General features: G+C 39.1%; 1 protein-coding gene across 2 annotated transcripts in view; it reads right to left on the minus strand.

Annotated features, from left to right (window-relative positions):
* KDM3B (lysine demethylase 3B) overlaps window positions 1-23,379 on the minus strand; it is a 34,452-nt gene extending 11,073 nt beyond the window's left edge. Inside the window, exons 1-9 of one of the 2 annotated variants that reach the window (XM_063447244.1) lie at window positions 22,963-23,379; window positions 17,712-17,879; window positions 15,692-15,805; window positions 15,507-15,615; window positions 14,029-14,153; window positions 12,840-12,914; window positions 11,287-11,856; window positions 9,630-10,827; window positions 4,336-4,537 (exon numbers count right to left, since the gene is read on the minus strand). In XM_063447244.1, coding sequence (XP_063303314.1) covers window positions 4,336-4,537; window positions 9,630-10,827; window positions 11,287-11,856; window positions 12,840-12,914; window positions 14,029-14,153; window positions 15,507-15,615; window positions 15,692-15,805; window positions 17,712-17,879; window positions 22,963-23,127 — 2,726 coding nt within the window. In that variant the 5' untranslated portion in view covers window positions 23,128-23,379. The remainder of the gene's footprint in view (window positions 1-4,335; window positions 4,538-9,629; window positions 10,828-11,286; window positions 11,857-12,839; window positions 12,915-14,028; window positions 14,154-15,506; window positions 15,616-15,691; window positions 15,806-17,711; window positions 17,880-22,962) is intronic. The other variant, XM_063447245.1, reaches the window with a different exon arrangement.
* Window positions 23,380-24,097: the final 718 nt, after the last annotated feature.

The following is a 24,097-nucleotide window of genomic DNA, read 5'->3' on the forward strand; positions in this document are numbered from 1 at the left end:
AGAGTGTCGGACAAGCGATGGCAACAGCATGCTAAAACAGAAACCGTCGACAACACAAAAGACTATCGCATTAATTTTTGACCACTTTTGGGCCAAGTTAGCGGCACACTTACAGCCTGACACACCAAACCAAAACACACCCGCGAAGGTCAGAGCCGTCGGCAGAAGGAGGACAGGGGATACTCACCAGGGCAACTCGATGGCCCCTATTCTAAACCCCCACGTCAAGGGAGCAACACTGGGCATGACCCAGAGGTGCCAGCCACACTGGCGGAGAGTGATACGGCGAATACGTAAGCGACCGGCTAAACACCTCCGAACCACCGCACAAGGGGCGAACCTGGGCCACACAGGCTCCCAGGCTCGTGGCCTACGAGCACCAGCCCCCACATGGTTCCGGGGCAAGAGAGGACCTCCACCCCCAGAACGGCAGGGCTCTACCCAGCGGAGACAGACTCCAGGCGCAAGACCCGAGCCCAGACTGTACCCGACACTCAGCGGTTACCAGACCCGCAGCAGCAGCACAGCACTCCGGGTGCATACCGGAGGAGGGCATCCTACCGCACATCGCATCTGCACGGCCAACCATCCACATGGACCGAGCATACAGAGGAGCCTCAGCCCAACGATGCCTCACCTGATCATGCTGGACCCGACCGAAGAAAGGTGCTCATACTGGTTGCGGGACTTTGTAAATCGAAGGGCGGGCATAGGTTGAAAATGCTGCAGCCGCAAGAACTTACAAGCCATCCACCTCACCCACAACAAGCGGGGGGGAATGGCATATAATCACAAATGGACGCTATATGTGTTGCAGCCGTTCACTCCAGACAGTAGATATGTGAATATACTCTCGAAATACATTAATCTTTATTGCATACTCTTTGCCTCATATCCTTATGCTTAGTGATACTTCACCGCACTTGTAGAGAGATGGGTCACTACACCATTAGAAATGCTTACCGTACACACCACGAGTGGCATTATCCCCGCTCATTCCTCACCCATGCACACATGTAACAACACGCTACCTGGCACATATGCATAGAGAGCAGCCTACTAGGTGATGACCTGTTACCTTAACACAGACAAGAATTCATTGAATATGGCACACCTGCCTCAGTCCACCCTAAGAATAACTAAACACCATACACAGCACTGCTGCCCTCGCACGCAAAGCTGAAGCCCAGAGCTGAGACCTCACTCCCATAACATTCATGCTCTCCACACAGCGCATCATGCACCACCTCAAACTGATAGAGCCTCCTACATCGCTTGTTAATTCATCTTAAACATACAAGTTGGCATGTTACACAACACGACTATAACTACTTCTTTATCTTGTAATACTTCTTGTTTAATTCATGTTCCTACTCGACAAAAAACAAAAACAAAAAGTGCAGCACCTCGTGACTATATATACCAATTGTTTGCAATAATATTGTATACTAAACATGTCACCGATTAAGCTTGTAATTATCTCTGCACTCAAAAATAAAGAATTAAAAAAAAAAAAAAATATGGGTAAAGGCTTTTTCAAGCAGAAGGTAAGAATGCTAAGAATACTACAAATTATAAGCACCAATTAACACAATGAGGGCTTGTGAATGTTGGGTCTCATAATTCTTAATTGAATTTGGGATTAGGTTGGTCAGTCAATAGGGTATACAGGGTATGTTTTGCTTTTACAGTTAAAACAGACAAATTAAGTGAACCGGTAATGACATGTAAGTTTTCCCTTTTCTAACCATCTGGCTTGGATCATGTTATACAATTAAGTGTATTTTAATTTATCTCCATTACCTTTCTCCTTCTGAGTGCATCAATTATATTCTCAGAGGGAGTTACACCTACTGTAAAAAACACTTCTTCTAGGTACCTCTGTTCGAGAAACACAAACTTGCTTCCCATCACAGGTTTAAAAGTCTCCAACATATTACAGTGGATTTGTGGTGGCAAATAAAACATATCTGTTCTCTCATTCCAATCATTCTCAGCAAAGCTACTGCAATAAGCAACTGGCTGTTTCTCTCCTTCCTGCTGCTGCTCTCACACAGAGCCTGCCCCTCCTACCCATCACCCCCTAGTGGCTTCAGTTTCCCTGACAAACATGCAGAGCACAGCCTTCTTATCTCTGCGCTCTGCATAGGTTCAGCATGGAGTGAACCTACTTGACAGGAAGGAGTGGAGCGGTTTTTAATCTCTCTTTTTAGAGAAGACTAAACATTTTCTAGCAATTCTACTATAACAATGTGTAGGTATATAAAAATGTGATTCTCTATCATTTAAGATTAAGTTGTAATTATCATGACAGGTACCCTTCAAGAATAATTTCCTAGTACTTCTAGAACAATGGTATGCTTAACGTAATCACAGATCTAAAATGTATACAAAATGCACTAATAGTAAAAGGACAGGGGAAAAAGTTACAGTGTGGTCAAAATCACAATTCTCTGCCATTTAGCAGTTACATCACTGTTTCTGTTTATGCAGCCATAGTCACACCTCCCCTGGCCTACACCTCCACAAAGCCTCCATGAAAAAAAAAAAAAGGTTTAATTTTCAGATGCTAACTTGCTTTAGAAGTTTTATCTTCTGCTCTTTAAATTGAACTTCAAAGTATACACAGGAGGCTCCTGCAGGGCCTAGAAGACCTAACAAAGCAGGAGATGAGAAATGTTAAATTACAAATAATGTGCAAAAAAGGAAGTGTAGATATTAGATGATTCTTTAAAGTAAGTGTTTAGGAAGACTGTGCAAGTCACATGCAGGGAGGTGTGATTAGGCTAGTATAAGCAAAGTGATAAGGGACACTAGTTACAGAATTACTACAGCTTATTGCAGTTGTTCTGGTGTCTATAGCCTATTCCTTTTTTGATTGTAGACACTGCCTTTTCAGAGAAAAAAAACGTGTTTACACTGCTGCTCGTAATATCTGCAGTGGCAGTCACTCAAGACGGCCACAAGAGATGCTGGCATTCCGAGTCTCTACGCTCGAATAGCCGAATTTTGCAGTTACTCTGAAAGGTACCTCAATCCAACCTAGCATTCCTCGTGGCCTGGTGTCTGGGGGACGCGGCCAATCCCCAATCCCCCGACCCGGGTCGAATTGTGACTATAGTGCCTTATACAGCCCCTCAGCACCCCCCCTCTGGACCGGTGGGGGATATCCCTGTCCCCGCTGGGGAAAGCCACATACTCCCCTCAGCATAAAGCCCTGCAGCAGCGTGGTAAGCTAGTGATGGCTCCACAACCCTCTCGGCATGGGGAGGACCCAGAGTGTCTCGCGCCTTGCACCACAAAGGGGACGACTGACACAAGGCTAGATGCGATATTCAAATCCTTTTGGCACAAACTGGCCCAACGTATGCAGCAATGCACACAGCAGAAAAGCCAGGGTGCATGTCAGCACAAAGTACCCACAAAGCCGGGGACTCCGCTCCAATCTAGCCGACCCCACAAAACTTCCTCATCTGCTAAACCTGGCTGGGACCCACGTAGCCTATGGGACTGCAGTCTGTTCTTTCGGGCCGAGGGCCCAATTGGTACCACCTACCACCCACGGTCCATACACTCAAAGGAGATACAGAGTCCCAGAATACCCGAGGGCCCATGGTCCTACTGCACGCAACAGGGGGACCCATGGACACAGGGCAATGGCTCTCCTCACAGCCTGGGCTCGAAGACCTGCACAAGTACGGCAATTTATCCCACAACAGGCTATCTGCCAGGAACGTCAATGTCCCTTGTTGGGTCCCGAGGTGGAAGGACATGGCACTATTTTTACCACGGAGAAGGACTCTCCTCCATGGCCGCTTAGTGGAGTGTGCTGAATGTTCGCAGAGGACGTTCCACAACCTTGCTACTCGACACTATAGAGAGTTATATTACTCCTTTACCTGTACAAATCACCCTATATCAGTACCCAGCGGTACACAAGTTGTTTAGCATGCTATCTAATAGTCTATTTTTATTTTTAATATCCGCATAGTCAGTCAATCCAGCTTGCTTCTCATACGTCTTTTTGCCCCACCTCTGATTATCTCTCCTACTTATATGCTATAAAAATGTGCAGTATATCTTAATGTCACATCAATGATTTAACAGTCAGTATTTACTATGCTTGTGATTGCTGTCGTGGCTCAACAAGCTTGTTGTTATTCTTTGCACAACATAAAGATACAAAAAAAACTGCTTCTTTAAGCTAAAGTTGCTTTGGTGCCTACAAAGTCCCTTTAAAATCCCACACGTAGAGTCTCAACAAAAAAAGGTACAAGCTGTAATTTAGAAAACAAAAGTATTACAAAATTGCTTTGACAGACTCCAATGCAATACCTTCGGAAATGAAAGAATCTGCAAGCCACAGTGGAATCGTCCTGATCCTGTTCTTTAAATTTGCGGTATCGTTCTAATCTGCACTCCCGACACTTATGCAAATGTGGTGCAACATTGATGCAAGAACCATCTTGGAGAAAAGGCTCTCCAGACTGCTTTAGTTTTCTTACTTTACTCATGTCCTTTAATATAGACTGTCCAACTGCATGGGAGAAAAAAAGCAAGATGTAATAGAGGATATAAATGCTAAAATTATTATATATAATAATATACACAAAACAGTTATATAAACTTACATACAGAGTAACTGCATAAACAGATATTGGCAAGATGCTATTGAATAAGGTGAGACAGGGAAAAAGACTGGTAAAGGGAAAGAATGTCTCTGAACTTACAATATCCTGATTTCAAGATGCAAAAGAGGGCTTCTTAAAGAGAGTATTTGTTCTGGTGAGTAGAATCACACAGTGACAAAAAGACCAAAAAAAAAAAAAGAGTGTTTACAGTACAGCCTAGTAACTCCACTGGCCAATCCTCAGATGGCTGCTAGAGGTGATCCTGGGGCAGTGCTGCACACTCTGCAGTACTGCCATTCAGTGTCTCCAATCTCTGCATGGAGAAACTGAACTTTCCTCATAGAAATGAATTTATTCAATTCATCTCAATGAGGAGATGCTGATTGGTCAGGACTGCCTGGCTTGTGCTGGCTCTGCCCCTGATCTGCCTGACAGTCTCAGTCAATCCTATGGGAAAGCATTGTGATTAACTCATCACTTCTGATGAGGTCAGCCAAGCAGGCAAATCAGGGGCAGAGGAAGCAGTTGCAGACTTGAATACAAGTAAGATAGTATTATATTTTGGGAGACAAGGTGGGGCAGATGGTGGTTTTGACACTATAAGGGCGCTCCTCACGGTCAGGGGGACTGCCTGTCTGCCCGGGCAGTCTCCCCTCGGCAGATCAGGACCCCGCGGCCATGTGATCACTCGATCACGTGGCCGCAATAGGTGCCTGTGTATCTGCTTGCAGGGGGACTGTCTGTGCTGACAGGCAGTCTCCCTACAAGTGAAAAATCAAAAATAAAAGTTAAAAAATAAAGCAATCAATGTAAAAAAAAAAAAAAAAAAAAAAAAAAGGATATATATATATATACACACACATATTATATCTATATATAATATATATATATATATATATATATATATACACACATACATATATATATATAAAATGTCATACTAAGTGTATTTTTATATTTATATATACTGTACATATAATATAAAAATGCACTTATATTTAAACATGTATATATACAATATATATAACTATATATATATATATATATATAATAAATATGTTAATAAAAATAAATAAAAAGTAAAAAAATTATATATATATATATATATATATATATATGTAATTTTATTCCAACAGTATTTTGATATTAATATAGATATATTTATATCAAAATACACTTAGAATGTAATTATATATCTATGTATAAATAAAAAAATACAAATAATACGAAATATACATGTCCATATACATAATTACATAAATATACACGTAGACGTCAAATATATAAATATGTATGTATGTATATATATATATATATATATATATATATATATATATATATATATATATATATATATATATATATATATTAAAATTCTACATGCATATTTATGTAATATTTTTACCTAATTAAGTAATTTTAATGATTGCAATTTGAGGGACCTACCTGCCAACCCAGACCGAAAGTCCAGAGAATTTAATTTGCTAGCACTGTGTTTAACCCTGTAACTTTCTATGACACCCTAAAACCTGTACATGGGGGGTACTGTTTTACTCGAGAGACTTTGCTGAACACAAATATTAGTGTTTCAAAACAGTAAAACATATCACAGCGGTGATATTGTCAGTGAAAGTGAAGTTTTTTGCATTTTTCACTGATAATATTGCTGTGATACATTTTACTGTTCTGATACACTAATATTTGTGTTCAGCGAAGTCTCCTGAATATAACAGTACCCCACATGTAGAGGTTTTATAGCGTTTGTGAAAGTTACAGGGTCAAATATAAGGCTTGATTTTACTTTTTTTTATTGAAATTTGTCAGATTGGTTAGGTTGCATATGGTAGCCCAGGAATGAGAATTAGCCCCATGATGGCATATCATTTGCAAAAGAAGACAACCCAAGGTATTGCAAATGGGGCATGTTCAGCCTTTTTTAGTAGCCACTTAGTCACAAACACTGGCCAAAGTTAGCGTTTTGTGCATTTTTAACACAGAAACAAATATAAATGCTAACTTTGGCCAGTGTTTATGACTAGGTGGCTACTAAAAAAGACTGGACATACCCCATTTTGAATACCTGGGATGTCTACTTTAAAAAAATATGTACATGTGAGGTGTGATTCGGGGATTCATGACAGATAACGGTGTTACAATGTCACTATTGATAAATTTAAAATATATATATTATATATATATATATATATATATATATATTGTAACAGCAATTTCCTACTTGTATTTATAGGCCTATAACTTGCAAAAAAAAAAGCAATAAAGCATGTAAACACTGGAAGTTTTTAAATTCGGGACAAAATTTTGAATCTATTTAGCAGTTTTTTTCATTACCGTAGCTTTTGTAGATAAGTAAAAGATTTTTCAAGTAAAAGTCCAAAAACATGTTTATTTTTTAATTTTTCACCATATTTTACTTTTTTTTTTAAAATAAAATATATGACATGATACAAATAATGGTATGTAACGAAAGCCCTTTTTGTCCTGAAAAAAACAATATATAACTTGTATGGGATCCGTAAATGAGAGAGAGGAAAATTACAGCTAAACACAAACACCACAAAAGTGTCAAAACTGCTCTGGTCCTTAACGTACAACATCGCAAAATAGAATATTCACCAGTAGTGAATTTTTACTCAACAGTGCTAACTTTTCTCTCTCCAATTTCCCGATATTCCGGGTAAACAGGAGATGGAGCCTCCAGGTTCGCAGTGGCGAGTAACTTTTTTGGGCCGTAGTGCAGGACATAGAATTATATATATATTCCTTACATATTAATATTTTCTCCTTCTCTGATGGTGTAACAGTTGGAGTGCGGATTGTGCTCTGCTTGCAGCAATTTTCACTCCTCTACACCAAGTGGGCAGTAGGACATCTTTAGATCTTCTAAGATCAATGGTGCAATGCATCAGATGCTTCTCCTTCCTGTCCCTTTCTTGCATTTTACCTCATGTTTTATTTCTTTGAAAATGTTGTATGTTTCTTTTATGCATTAGGGTTCTTCTCCTAAATCCACACTTTACAATTGTACCTTTAGGGGTATATTTTTACTTTCTAAGACCATCAAACAAGAAGACAGCACAAATATACTGAAAGACTGCATTTTCAGTCCAAAGAGCATAATTCTGAATCCAAACCACAATCCCTACAATGGCTACACGTAAATCCCTTATTAAAATGTACAGACTCCAAGCTCACCTACATGATCATTAATTCAGTATTATGCACTCAAATTCCAAGTTTCCATTGGACACTAAGTAGCTATATGAGCCACTCTCCAATCATCTTCTGTCCACTTCCTGTTTTACTATCCTATTTGTATATTTGTTCTCTGTGATGCACTCTTGACCATCTTATTTCTGTCTTTTGTAAACTGCAAAATTTACACAAAGAATTCTGGTATAAATAGGTAATTTAGTTACAAAAAAATATAGCCGTGACATCTAGAAGGTAGGTATAGCAATTAACTCATAATACTCTGGACCAGATTGTTATTAATCGTTATTAAAGCATGTATGTGTCATAAATACAAAATATTGTTCCCTAAACTGGAACAGTGATGGTTGATGTATGGGATGTTTTAACAGTCTCCATAGTGTTTTAACTGCTAACCAGATGCAGGTATGATAAAAGACTGCCCCTGGCACTGTTCCATGGCAAAATGCCAAACTATATATACATATTATAAACCGGGTCTAAAATTTGAATTCCTATGCTACTCGCCAGGCATTAAAAGTTACTTTTACTACAAGCCTTGGCCATATTTGCCTTTATAAAGCTTCCCTTAAGTATGTAAAATAAAAATGTAAAAGAAACATGGCTTATATAGTGTTGATGTATTGCATCTGCACCTAAAGGGACACAATAGTCACCAAAAGAGCTTTAGATTAATGAAGCAGTTTTGGTGTGTAGATCATGCCCCTGCAGTCTCGCTTCTCAATTCTCTGCCATTTATGAGTTAAATCACTTTGTTAATGCAGCCCTAGTCACACCTTCCTGCATGTGACTTGCAAAGTCTTTCTAAACACTTCCTAGAGCCACGTGACTTAAACAGCCTTCCTAGAGTCATCTAATGTTTACACTTCCTTTATTGCAAATTACCGGTATGTTTAATTTAAAATGTCTTGTCTCCTGCTCTGTTCGTAGCTTGCTAGACCCTGCAGTAGACTTCTGCATGTAATAAAATTTCAATTTACATAGCAGGGGATAAAAACTTTTAACCCCTTAAGGACCAAACTTCTGGAATTAAAGGGAATCATGACGTGTCACACATGTCATGTGTCCTTAAGGGGTTAAAGTAAGTAACATCTGATTAAAAAATGACACCAGGGGAAGTGTGGCTAGGACTGCCTAAACAGAAACAAAAGTAATTTAACTACTAAATGGCAGGGTATTGAGCAGTGAGACTTCAGATGCATGATCTATATACAAAAACTGCTTCATTAAGCGAATGTTGTTTGGGTGACTGTAGTATTCCTTCAAGTATTAAAAATAAAATACTGTGATCAGCACCTATAGCAAACATATCTGTAAAACTTTAATCCACGCAAAATCTTTACACAAGAACAAACCATTTGACATACAAAAACAAACAAAGAAAAAAAAGGTACTTGGGACACTATCCCGAATTCCTATGAACACTTAAATAAACAGATATATATTTTTTTTAATTCCATGTAAGCTCACCTGCCACATCAAGGCAAAACCTCTAAGGTGAGTGCTACACTAACATTTCACCTTGCCGTCTTCAGCAAACAGGTAAAAATCTTAAGAGACAGAGAGGGGTATTTTTCTAAATCTCTACACACCTATTAACCTTTAATAGGGAACACATGGGGTGGGTGGCAGCACTGTACAAACATACAAAATTAATACCTGCGCTTAAACGCCCACTACTCCCGGGCAGCAGCAATGACAAACACATCAGCCCCACTACATACCATAAGAACCCTTTAACATGTTTTCAATGTCTGAGCACCTTACCTTTTAGTGGAGCCGTTCTTGGTCTCCCTTTAGTAGCCTGTTTTCCTCTTCCTTTTCCCAAGAACAACTCAACACCACGTTCTCCATTATGCCCTAATCTTCCTACAAGATGTTCTGGGATTCCTCTGAAACCAGCTTTTGAGTTTAGTTGTTCCTCTGTATCACTGAGGTCACTCAAATCACTGTTGGTGCTAGAATCAGAATCCTGCTTTGATGTTCTGCTTCTTTCATCCAGAGTAAATCTGTTAACTGATTCAAAAGCAGCCTTGCTGTCATGAGAAAATTCAGAAGTGCCGAGTACTCCAGGCTGGAGTCTACTCGACAATGCAGTAAAGGTTCTCAGTAGTGGATTATCCAATTGATTAGATCCAATTGCTGGCTTATCCTCAGTTGGGCTCGATGATAAAGTTGGCATTTCAATGGGTTGATTTAAGTTACTTGCTGGTGAACTAGCACGTCCATTTCCCAAAAAGGCAGAAGTTTGAATAGCATCACTAACAGATGTACCTGAAGAGATTGGTAATCTTTTGGGTGAATCCATTGAGATAAACAACGGCTTTTTCTTAACCAAAGAACCGGAGTCCTCAGCCTTATTTTGCTCCTGCCAACTAGATAATGGGGGAGTATTAGTTATGGAACTTTGTATTGGCAAAGTTGAAAAGCTGAATGGTGAGTTGTCTTTTTTATCTGAAAAGGCCAAAAAAGGATTTGATGGTTCCTCTCTGGATAGTTTTGGAGGCTGCAAAAAGAGATTTTCATGACTTTCAGGAGGTCGAGTAGTTAAAACTTTTCCAGGAAAAGCAGGTGTAAGTTTTGGCATAGATTCAGAAAAGGACAGTTTTGCATTTCCTTTATTTTCAGTTGGAATAAGCGTTTTAGGTTTGCAAAGGGTAGAAGCAAGACCCTCCTTATTTTGCTTCAACATGTCTCCTCTATTTGGGGAGTCATCTGCCACACTCTCCGATATAGCAGTAAAATAATTACTTGGGGGGACATTTTGTGACATACACTGAAAAAACAAGTTTTTTGAAACATCAGTGTCCTTAGGTGCCTCTTCAATGCTACTTTTACCAAACTGAAACCCAATAGTTTTGTTCTCTGAAATTGTGCCATTTGATTGACTACGGTCCCCTCCAAATGTTGACTGGGGGAGAGACATGCCAAATCCACTCTTGGCCAGAAGAGATTTTCTTACATTCTGGAAAATATTAAAATAAACTGTAAATGACAAGTAGGCTCGATGAGATTCCAAAGCAATATATTTGTTATAGGAAGAAAATAAGGAAATAGGTGAAAGGGAAGGGAGGTGAGAAGGGAGGGGGAGGAGGGAGGAAAAGGAAGGAAAAGAGGGGAGGAGGGAGGAAAGGAAGGAAAAGAGGGGAGGAGGGAGGAAAGGAGAGAAGGAGGAAAGGAGGGAAGGAAGGGGTAGAAGGAGGAAGGGAGGGAAGGAGAGAAAGAGGAAGGGAGGGAAGAAGCGAAAGAGGAAGGGAGGGAAGGAGAGAAAGAGGAAGGGAGGGAAGGGAGAGAAGGAGGAAGGAAGAGAAGGGAGGAACAGAATACAATCAATGCTTAACAGTGTATATAGTGTCTCTAACATTCATGTAAAACATCACCATAGCAACCCATACAAGTTAAGGTTAATGACTGAATTTCACACCTCTCCAAGGGTCCAAGTGGGCATTTTGTCTTCTCCTTTCGCAGTGGATGTACTGGTATCACAGATTCTCACTGTTGTTGCTGTAACTCCACTTGAGGTCATACTTTCGACAGGATTTCCAGCATTTTCTGAAGACAAGATACTTTTGCTACCTGATCTAGCTGCTTCTGAGCTCATTGGCGTTTGGCTAGCTATTGCAGAGAAAGATGGAAAAGCTAGAGATGGGCTGTCACTCACAGGCTGGTCTTGAACAACTAATGTACGCCCGTTCTCTTTGGTGTAAGTTGCAAAGCGGATATTGCGATTAATCTGAGGGACGTAGTGTAGCATTTGTTTGGTTTGCGCATCTTTTGCTGGATCGACAATACTACTCCCTTTCCAGGCTGACCGGCTCACTTCATTGCCATCATTTCCATTACTTTCCACCTCCTTCTTTTCCCCTTTCTGCTTTTTAGAGGCTGTATCACCCTCAGGATCTGTGGTGATTTTTCTCCTGCGTCCATCCTTTCCATCAGTATTTTCTTTTTTTTTCTTCATTTTTGATGTTTTACTGCCCTTCACCAAAGTTTCCTAAAAGATGCAGATACAGCCTTTAGCCAATCATAGTATCCCAACCCTTAACAAAAAAAAAAACAGCTACATATGAAGATTTAGCAACCAGCTAAATCACAGTTGTAGAAAATAATTTGACTAAATGTGCACAGTTGTATAAGGAAAATGCAGAAACATTGTACATATTTTAAAAGGAACTATACAAAATGAAACAATGTAAAGTGCTGTTGTAAAAAAGTGATAACATTATTAAATCATGAAGATATTACTATGGCACAGTTATAAATTACCACAACATAAGCAGATTCCTGCATTACACATCTTGACTGCCAAACAGACCTCTTTGCACTAAAGCTTGTAGCAGAAGTGGATAAACAATAATGTAAAATGTAAAATGTCAGGAACATAATTGTCATAACTTGCTGTGGCTCTACTACTAAAAAAAACGTAGTGCATACAAAGTTTAACAGTTTTGATGTATAAAATTGTTTTAATGGATTAACATTAAAGCTTTGATAAAAGGTATATTTTTAAATGGAAAGTACGTTAATTTGGATGAGCTAGAGAAGAGACAAAGTTATCCAATTACCTGCTGTGCAGTACGAGGAAGGGCAGCCGCTGCTAGGCATGCACCATTTTCTCAATAGGTGCCCACTGATCGGATAAACCCGCCTATAAGTGGGCACCCAACTATCATTTCCTTGTACTGCCCAGCAAAATGGAATGGAAGAGAGGGAGGAAAGGCAGAAGCGCAAGGCACCTGAGCTCCACATTCAGAGTTAAACTTTTGCCAAATGAATATAAAGTAAATATGGTAAAAGGCATCTGTTCTTAGCCATATGACACAGAGAACAAACAAACAGCAGCTCAGAATAAATGTGAAGGAAAGGTTTATAAAATAAAAATGTAAGTAATTGAACCAGACTGAATTTACACACAGAAAGAAAAGAAAATGAATAATAAACAGCCAAAACAACCCGACCAATAATGACAGACTTTACCTCAGGCTGGAAAGCAGCATCATCAGTCAGCACCACATGTACCAATCTGGGATCCACAGACCTTGGCTCGCTTTCCTAAAACACAATGGCATTAAACAGGTAACCCTTAAACAGAATTTGTGATTTATTAATATTAACTATACTAGGAACTGTGGAGACTATTTTGGTCAACCTTATTTTGTACATTATGACCAATTAAGCTTTCATCTTATTGTTATGGGGGTCTCTTTGTGTAGTCCCTTGATGTATTGCTGGCCAGCACACTCAGACCTTTTGTGGGAGCACAGCGGAACAGATAGGCACTCTGTTAAGCGGGAAGAAAGTGACACAAACCCACACAGTGCTAGGATGCTTATCAAGACCTCAAAATCTATTCAACTTCAATAATTATACACTGATTGTAAAAAAGTAATTCCTATTTAAAAGACCACCACCTATGCCACATTCCAGGTCAATTAGCAAATGGCAAGCATTAAAACTTCTCATCTTAGATTACAGCATGGTTGTGGCCAGGTGTAAAGCATGTCATTTGACCTTATTGGCACCTGGTCAATAACATAAGTGGCAAACAAATTGGATTAATAAATAAATAAATTGAAGTGTCTATGTCAAGGCTATTGACACATTTATAAGGCTTTAAGTTTAATTTCCACTAAAAAGCAGTTTAAGTATCAAACTTTAAGATACTGTAATTTGCTAAATGAACACTATAGTATACAAAACTGTATTGTAACACCCTAGTGTCCCTCTGCAACCACCCCCACCTGTTCCTTACCTGAGTCGGGCTGCTCCTTTAGTTACGGCGATCTAAGAACGCAATGTGCATGCACAGCGTGCGTCATGCATGCCTTAGACCTTCCGCACAGGAAAGCATTGAATCAATGCTTTCCTATGGGGATTCTGAAGATGCTGGATGTCCTCATTCAAAGCAGGAAGCAGCTCTAGTTACTGTCTGGGAGACAGTCGCTAGAGCCAGTCTTAACTCTGCAATGTAAACATTGCAGTTTCTCTAAAACTACAATGTTTTACATTGCAGGGTTAAGGGGACAAGATTAATGAGATGAAATGGTCTAGTTGCCTATAGTGTCCCTTTAAGTAATTTAGAATGTAAAAATAAAGAAAAAAATACATATTTTTATGCCTGTTTAACCACAAGAATTAACTAAATGTAAAGACGTGTGCTATATACCTCATTTATGGCCACACTTATTATACGACTAATAGGATCTTGATGGGTCACAATTCCAGAAAACCACGACTCCTCTGCATCTGGCATGAAAACGCGGACTTCCTGACCCTGTATACTGCAAATACCTTAAAGACAAATAAACTTCAATTACACCACAATACATTCAGAAATTACACTTAATATTGAGAAAATATATTAAAGAATACTACCCTATTTTCTTATAAGAATAGAAAAAGCACCCAAATAGTTGGTTTTTTTTTTAATGTTAACAGGATTAATTTAAAAATCAGTTGACACTCTTTAGCCAATATATAAAGATTTTTTTAAGCAAATTGTCTGTCACTTCTGAAACTCAATTAAGGCCCGTAGGAGTGCCACTTTTTAAAAAGAAAAAAAGAAAAATAACGTTTGCTTATTTGAAGTTAACATATGATTGTTCTGCATAATGAATTGGGGCAGTTATTTTTCAGCAGTACTGATGGCAGAATGTTGCCAATTCATTTACTCGAGCAAGAGGAGTCTGCCAATGAGCAAACTTCTGCAGTGTGATGCTTTTAGATATAAATTAGCAGAGGTTACATAGATTATAGATTACCCCATCTGCACCAATTGCATTAAACAGAAGCAACAGACATTAAAAAAAACAACATACCATACGTCAAAGATTTACAACATTAGTAATGGGTCATTAAACCCTAGAAAGCCTGGGTTTTAATGCTGTTAGGGCATATTGCAGGGATAAATGCCTGCTCACAACAGAAGACCCCTCTGCCAGCTGGGGACATATTGGGCTAATGAAGTGTATGCAGCATTCAAAGTGAGTGGTACATACAGACCTTTAAATGGTTAATTTCCCAGGGAGACCCAGGTATCAATTGAGTGAACATTGCATACAGTCCGATTTTAGAAGGAAGCTATCTAATGTTACCCAAACGACAGCCATCACATTTGGCAGAATTCGCCAAAAGGTACTGAACAGACACAAAATTAACCCACCTCAGGAGGTTGAAAGAAAATTCAGTAGTATATATTAAAGGAACACTATAGGGTCAGGAACACGTATTCCTGACCCTACAGTGTTAAAACCACCATCTAGCACCCCTGGCCCACCCTTGCTTCCCTAAATATAGTAAAGTCTTACTTTTATTCAAGTCTGCAGCTGCTGCCTATGCCTCTGTCTGCTTGAGACCCGCCTTCTGACATTATCAGAAGTGGTGGTCTGAGACAATCACAATGCTTCGCCATAGGATTGGCTGAGACTGTCAAGGAGGCAGATCAGGGGCAGAACCAGCACAAGTCAAACACAGCCCTGGCCAATCGGCATCTCAGAGAAAATACAACCTTGAAAATACATACCAACTGTTGATGTGGCTTTAGTATATACTCTAGATGGAATCACATGCCTTGCCATCAAAGGAAAAGCATTAACATGCTCAGCTAAAATTATATACACATGTGAAGGTAGACCTACAGCATACCTCGTAAAATAATATCTTGGATTTTTCTTGAGTTGATCACAGCAGTTACTTCATCCTTCAATAATGGCTGTTCCTTCAAAACCAGCTTATGACTGTCCACTCCCATTTGCTGTAAATAACACAGAATGTCAGTCTGCTTCTAATACAAACTGTGAGACTAGAAACACATCAGACAACTGTTATACCTGATAAAGACGCAGGTTGCTGGCATCTGGTAGGAAATGCATTACTCCTTCTAAAAGAAATTCAATGGGAACTAGGGTTCCTAAACCTATCTTGTCCACCAAAGGAGTGAATGTCTGTAAATTAAGAAACATTTGTTAGTAGAGTCTGGCTAATCTCTTTTCAGTGGCAAGCTTCATCTATACATTAAACAGATAACACAATATTGCTGTATTTTTACAGTAAATTGTATCATATATAAAAGGCTAGCAATGTTTTACAGTGTAATATTGACACTGCCTAGTTTTGTTTGAAAACATTATACACAACAGATATAAGCAAAATTACAAAAAAAATAAATTTAGTTTTAACCCCTAAACGATGTTCTATGCCGTCCCGCATTAAGTGGGCTTTAAAGCTGTTGCTGCGACATAGAACGCCGTAACGGCTTTGAGCCCTGGATACTTATCTACCCGGCGCTCCGCTTTGGGAGGACTGCCTCACAGCCCAGGCAGCCCTCCCACGGCAAAAGAAGCCCCCGGGGGCCATGTGATTGCTCTCAAAGAGCGATCACATGGTCCCCTATAGCTGGCAGTGGATCTGCCAGCAGGGGGACTGTCTGAAATCTCAGACAGTCCCCCTGCTGGTGGGAAAGTAAAAAAAATATATATTAGACATGTTATAAAATAAATGTATTTATAAGTGGCTACTAAAAAAGACTAAACATACCCCACTTGCAATACCTTGGGTTGTCTACTTTTTCAAATAGTATGCCATTATGGGGGTAATTCTCATTCCTGGGCTACCACACCGTCTCAAAGGTAACATTACTAATCTGTCAAATTTCAATTTGAAAATGGAACGTTCTATATTTTACCCTGTAACTTTCCAAAACACCATAAAACCTGTTAATGGGGGGTACTGTTGTACTCGTGAGACATCGCTGATTACAAATATGTGCATTTTTTTGCAGTAAAACCTAACAATATTATGACATTCACAGCTAAAATGTCAGACGAAAATACAAATTTAAAAAAAAATTCTTATATTCTCAATTTTTTTTACATTTTATTCATAATAAATTATGTTCCATATATGAATTGTTAATGATAAATTAAAGCCCTGTTTCTCTTAAACAAAATTATATATATAATAAGTGTGGGTGCACTTAATGCGGTGAATTACAGTTCAACAGACAAATAGCGCAAATTCCAGTTTTTGTTTACGTTTTGTTTTGTTTTGATCAGAACGTGCACTATTGACTCCGTCCTGAAGGGGTTAATTAGCATTTGAAACTACAACTTTTTTTCAGAGCAAGTGCAGCTGTTTTAAGTCTATTTAATAATCTTATCTAGATAGTGTTTATCTATGATTTGTTGAATCACAGATGTACAATGAATGGAAAACTGAACTTTAGTAGAGAAAATCCCTCTAAGCAGCCCAAAATGTAACTTACTCTTTATCACATACCACAGACTGAACCTCTGAAACTTAAAAAAAAAGCCTAACTCCAGCATCTTGGCAGAGTGCTATGGTGCCTTTCCAAACAAGAGCAATATTAAAGTAATGTTGAAAATTAAATGTTTCAGAATAGTTGTATAGTTGGGCGGATATAGTGAGTCCTTATTGTTGAGTCAATGTAGTTTATTTCCAACATTGACATGAATGGTGCCAGAATATTTTGGCACTGGTGTTCCAGGTTGAGGGCATGCTTTTATGTTATGGTCGTATTCTACATTGTAGAGACCTTTGGCCCAAAAAAGCAACTCCACTCTGGTTAATCTATTCTGAAGCCATGCTTTTGCAGTGAACGAGAGACAGCCTTTGAAGCTAGAGTTGGTATACAGAAAACAGTTACAGCTCCCCTGTAAAAACTGTAGAGACTGCAACTCTTTGAGTTCATGTATCGTAGCCACTACAACAATCTGTTGTGCTTATGATACACAAAGATCCATTAACACAGAAAAATAAAAAACATTAAAACTGGAACATGTAGCAGACCAAACAACCAAAGACTGCCCATGTAAACAGATAGCTACTTACCAGCGCTGGCCAGTGTGTAGGGCAAACACGGCTACCCTCGATAATAATTGGTTCTTTTCGAGGTGACCAAACCAATGGTCCTTCAAGAAGTATCACCAAGACATCTTCCCCATGCACCTGAACCCAGGAGTGTTTTCTATAGCTTTTTTCATCAAACTCCACAAATACCTGCAAGAACATAATAAAAAAACATTAAAATCTTCTAAATTCTATAGACTTTGGAATAAAAATACCAAAACAGCATTTCTGACTTCAAAGAAGAAAAAATGTTATCGCTATGAGTATATAAGCATTATTGTGACACAGTCATTTTTATTTTATTTAGAAAAAACGTCAGTTTCTTTAGTAACATTTTTTTCTTTTTAATTCCATAATCTCTTTTGGCCTTTTCCCTCTGAATGTTTCAGTTTCTAAAGCTTACACTCCTTGCCTTGCTCCATTAAACATTCACACAGTTCAAAATATCATGTCTATGCCACTAGCCAGAACTAAAAGATCCTTGCCACTGCAAAAGATGCAATATGACCACTCTGAATGAATAAAGCAGCATGCACAGCTGCTTTGCCCCCAAATGGTTGGCATAGAATCTGACATATCCTACAATGTAGGTGCACAGTAGAAGTTGCAGGATGCCTTGCACAGCAGTCTGGATTCCATACTTGTAATCTCTACTTCCCTAATCTACGCTAAGAAAAACAAAACGGAAAAAATAATTTTCAAAAAGTGTGTGTGTGTAAGCAATGTTACTAGCACAAAGTATAGATAAAATTATGTAGTACAATATAAAAGTTGATCAAAATGAATTTATTTCAGACGGGCAGCCGCTGTCACATAAAGCTGCTGCTTTAAAACAATACTTAGAATCCTCAAAAAGGCAGTTGGGAGTCCATAGCAAGACTGTCAGATCTGAATTTCTACCTTGCCAATCGTTAGTAGAAACTTTATTCCCTGGCCCGCAATTGAAACTTATCTTTCATGGCAAGTTTACCTTAAAGCAGGGTTTAACAAATTTGCTTGGAATCTACGAGCCAGCTTTTTTTTTTTTTTATTTGTTTCTTAAAACTAGCGAAGTTTAATTTACAACAATATTCAATTCTTAAAGGGACACTACAGTCACCAAAACAACTACAACTTATTGAATTTGTTCTGGTGAGTAGAATCATTACCTTCAGCCTTTTTGCTGTAAACACTGTCTTTTCAGAGAAAATGCAGTGTTTACATTACAGCCTAGTGATAACTTCACTGGCCACTCCTCAGATGGCTGCTAGAGATCCTTCCTGGGTCATGGCTGCCTAAAATGCATCCAAACATTCAGTGTCTCCTCCCTCTGCATGCAGACACTGAACTTTCCTCATAGAGATTCATTGATTCAATTCATCTCTATGAGGAGATGCTGATTGTCCAGGGCTGTTTTTGAATCATGCTAGCTCTGCCCCTGCCCCTGATATGCCTCCATGTCAGTCTCAGCCAATCCTATGGAGAAGCCTTATACCCTATAACTTTCCAAGACACCATAAAACCTGTACATGGGGGGTACTTTTTTACTCGGGAGACTTCGCTGAACACAAATATTACAACGATGATATCGACAGTAAAAGTTACTTTTTTGCATTTTTCACGCACAAACAGCACTTACACGGACGATATTATTGCTGTGATACTTTTTACTGTTTTGAAACACAAATATTTGTGTTCAGCGAAGTCTCCCGAGTACAACAGTACCCCTCATGTACAGGTTTTATGGTGTTTTCAAAAGTTACAGTGTCAAATATAAGGCTTGTGTTTCATTTTTTTCACATTAAAATTCGCCAGATTGCTTACGTTGCCTTTGTGACCCTATGGTAGCCCTAGAATGAAAATTACCCCTATGATGGATGCATTTTACACATGAGACTTTACTGAATACAAATATGTGTATTTTATTGCAGTAAAAGCAAACAGTAGTATGACATTGACAGTTAAAATGTCATGTAGAACTAAAAAAATAACATTTCTTATTTTCTCCCATTTTTTTCATATTAAATTATGTTTCATAGCTAAATATTTGATATTAAATGAAAGCCCTGTTTCCCCTGAATAAAATGATATATAACAAGGGGGGTGCATTTAATATGAAAGAGGTGAATTACGGTTGGACAGACATATAGCGCAAATGCCAGGTTTTTGTTTACGTTTTGTTCTGTTCACAACGTGTACATTTGGCCAAGTCCTTAAGGGGTTAAGGAAATACACATTTAAAAAAAACTTGTTATATGTATGCATGGTAAGAATCAGAAATAAAACAAAAAAATAACACAATTTAACTACAATATTTAGTGCTTAGCAGAGACTGGAAGGTAAATGGCTATGTAAAAAGTGTCTAGTTTAGATATAAATACTTTTCTGTGAAAATGGGTTTCAGTGATTGTTATTAAAAAACTTAAAACATAATTCTAAAATCGTTCCAGATTAAAATTACATTTCACTCATTGTATTATTAAACTGATAATAAACTGAAATCATAGGTATCTTACATATCTGTAAATCAAGACTAATTCATGTTGAATTATTTTTTGTAAGCTGCACTAATTATGCACACATTGCTAAAACTGTGGGGGAAAAAAATCTTTTTTTTAATGAGAATTTATATATGTATATGTCACGAAATTAAAGCCTTTAAAAAAATGGTACAAGTGTTGATGCAATTAATTAAAAACATGTAACTTGTGGTTGAACACAAACACTGCAAAAATTGCTGTGGTTCTTAAGTAAAAAACAAGCAAACAAAGCTTAGTCCTTAAGGGGTTAAGATGTGTTGGATGAGAGAAGTACAGTAGTGTTATGTTGTGGTGGAATCAGAGGGTAGTGCAGGGTGTTATGTTGTACATACTGAGGACAGTATGGGGTGTCATGATGTGCATACAGTACATATAGAGGGAAGTGAGGGTGTCAAATCATACCTCTCTAAATTTCTAAAGGACAAAGAAGGGATCTTTAATTTTAGGGGTGTGGCCAGGGACGGGTTGTTCTGAGAAATTTTAGGTGACAACATATTTATGCAACTAAAAAGTATTTTAAAACAATGTATCTTACACGGTCTTATTTCTACATAAACATTACTGTGAGCATTACTGCTGTGCAGCTCTAGTATAAACATAGACAAATGAAAAATACAGAGCACCTCCAAAAAAAGGATATTAGGACAGATAAAACGGCCCAAAATAGGGACTCTCCCTCCTAAATAGGTACTCTTGTGAAGTATTTTGTTGATACAATGTTCGGTGTGTTATGATGTACACAAATTGTGCAGTGCGATATATAAACAAAATAGTTTGCGGGTTACACACAGTGTGCAGTGGGGTTATAATAAACAAATCTTTATATACAGTATGCAGTGTGGGGTGTTATGTTGAGGACACAGGGTGTAGTGTGAGGTATAATATATATATATATATATATATATATATATATATTTATATTTATTATAGTACTACACCCATATCTACCTTTGCCACAACCAGCACCGGGCACTACAAAAGTCTTCTTGGAGTGCAAGCTACTACAATTATATATATATATATATATATATATATATATACACACACACACACACACACACACAGTGTGCAGTGCAGGGACTTATGATGTACACAGTGTGCAGTGCGGGGTATGATGTTCATACATACCGAGCACCTACAAAAGAGGTATATTAATAGGTAAAAGGGCCCAAAATAGAGACACTCCCTCCTAAATAGAGACACTTGGGATGTATGTTATTTTGTTGATACAGTGTGCGGTGCAGGGTGTTATTCGTGATGTAAACACGGTAATATTTGTTGTAAGTGATATAAACACGGTAATATAGAGATGTAAACACTGTAATATGTGATGTGAGTGATGTAAACACGGTAATAGGGATGTAAACATGGTAATATGTGATGTGAGTGATGTAAACACGGTAATAGGGATGTAAACACGTAATATGTGATGTGAGTGATGTAAACACGGTAATAGGGATGTAAACACGTAATATGTGATGTGAGTGATGTAAACACGGTAATAGGGATGTAAACATGGTAATATCTGATGTGAGTGATGTAAACAGGTTAAAAGGAATGTAAACACGGTAATATCTGATGTGAGTGATGTAAACAGGGTAAAAGGAATGTAAACACGGTAATATCTGATGTGAGTGATGTAAACAGGTTAAAAGGAATGTAAACACGGTAATATCTGATGTGAGTGATGTAAACAGGGTAAAAGGAATGTAAACACTGTAATATCTGATGTGAGTGATGTAAACAGGGTAAAAGGAATGTAAACACGGTAATATGTGATGTGAGTGATGTAAACAGGGTAATAGGGATGTAAACACGGTAATATGTGATGTGAGTGATGTAAACACGGTAATAGGGATGTAAACACGTAATATGTGATGTGAGTGATGTAAACACGGTAATAGGGATGTAAACATGGTAATATCTGATGTGAGTGATGTAAACAGGTTAAAAGGAATGTAAACACGGTAATATCTGATGTGAGTGATGTAAACAGGTTAAAAGGAATGTAAACACGGTAATATGTGATGTGAGTGATGTAAACACGGTAATAGGGATGTAAACACGGTAATATCTGATGTGAGTGATGTAAACAGGGTAAAAGGAATGTAAACACGGTAATATGTGATGTGAGTGATGTAAACACGGTAATAGGGATGTAAACACGGTAATATGTGATGTGAGTGATGTAAACACGGTAATAGGGATGTAAACACGGTAATATGGAATGTAAACACGGTAATAGGGATGTAAACACGGTAATATGGGATGTAAACACGGTAATATGGGATGTAAACACGGTAATATGGGATGTAAACACGGTAATATGGGATGTAAACACGGTAATATGGGATGTAAACACGGTAATATGGGATGTAAACACGGTAATATGGGATGTAAACACGGTAATAGGGATGTAAACACGGTAATATGGGATGTAAACACGGTAATAGGGATGTAAACATGGTAATATTTGATGTAAACACGGTAATAGGGATGTAAACACGGTAATATGTGATGTGAGTGATGTAAACACGGTAATATGTGATGTGAGTGATGTAAACACGGTAATATCTGATGTGAGTGATGTGTACACGGTAATATTTGATGTGTACATGGTACGAGGCCCAGCCGATCCCCGGGCTGTAGTAAGGAGGACACCCTGGGGAAGGACAGTGCAGTCCGCTCGGAGAGCAGACTCGGCGCTCACTCACCGCCAGCTCCTCCGGTACCGCTCCCTTCAGGCCCCGCACGGTCCCGCCCTGCCAGGCCCGCTTTCCCAGCGGGGTAGACGGGTCGGCGCTCTCCTCCCGGCCGGAGGCCGTCTCGTCAAACAGGAGACGCAGTCGCTTCCCCACCGGGGACACCGTGGCTGCCATGTCCAGGTCTGCGGTCCGCCCGGGGTCACCGAGCGCACAGTGTGGGGCGGGAGAGCGGCCGAGAGAGAAAGAGGCCTCTGCAGCACCCGCGGGGACACAACGCGTTACACAACAACGCCGCCCAGCGGCCGGGAGCGAGCGTGCGGGGAGCGGAGAGCGCCCCCTCTGGCCAGGAGGAACGAGGCAAAACTCAGAGACCACACTGCCCCGCGCGTTGTGTAGAAATCCAGCACATCGCGGGGGCTCCGGCGCCCCCTGCTGGCTTGGAGGACACGTCACGGCATGGGCTGCTCTGTGCTGCAGCGCCCCGCGTGGTGCGGAGTACAACACGGCATGCGCCACAGCGCCCCAAGCGGCCTGGAGGACCAGCACGTGTTCGGTGGAGCTCGAGGCAGAACTAGTCTGTGACCTAGCTCCCACCATTTCACGTCTCATAGAGATGACCATGTGGGTTGTGTAGGGTACATAGGGGGTGGGGCAACCAGACACATTAAAAAAAGAAAAAGAAAAAAAACCTTTGTGATCCAATAGTGTTATAGAAGTCATCTAAACCATCATCTCAAAATAGGCACATATATTAATCAATGCAAGAAGTATGATAATAAATGGTGTGGAACTCTATGATACCGAAATATCTGAAGATTCTATAAAACATTGATTTAAGGGTAGGAAAGGGGAACATCGTTTTATGTTACCAAGAAGGACAATACTAAGAAGATTTCATCTTCTTTGAAGGGCTTGGTTCTTGGTTCTTTTGTCTAGCAGAGAAGCCAAGTGGGTCCCATTAGGTGTTACGTCTTATAAGAGAACATATTTTTAGGGATCCTATGTTTATATTCTCCTTCTTGAGAAGAATCATGGAAGTCCCCGTATAATTAAATACACCAGATACAATTTTCTCAAGTACCAATATGGCTACAATATTATTACAGTCTTAAGTTCCTTAACACACAAGCACATAGGTCCAACG

The sequence above is a fragment of the Pelobates fuscus genome, chromosome 3, assembly GCF_036172605.1.
Source record: "Pelobates fuscus isolate aPelFus1 chromosome 3, aPelFus1.pri, whole genome shotgun sequence".
In the NCBI taxonomy this organism is placed as follows: Eukaryota; Metazoa; Chordata; class Amphibia; order Anura; family Pelobatidae; genus Pelobates; species Pelobates fuscus.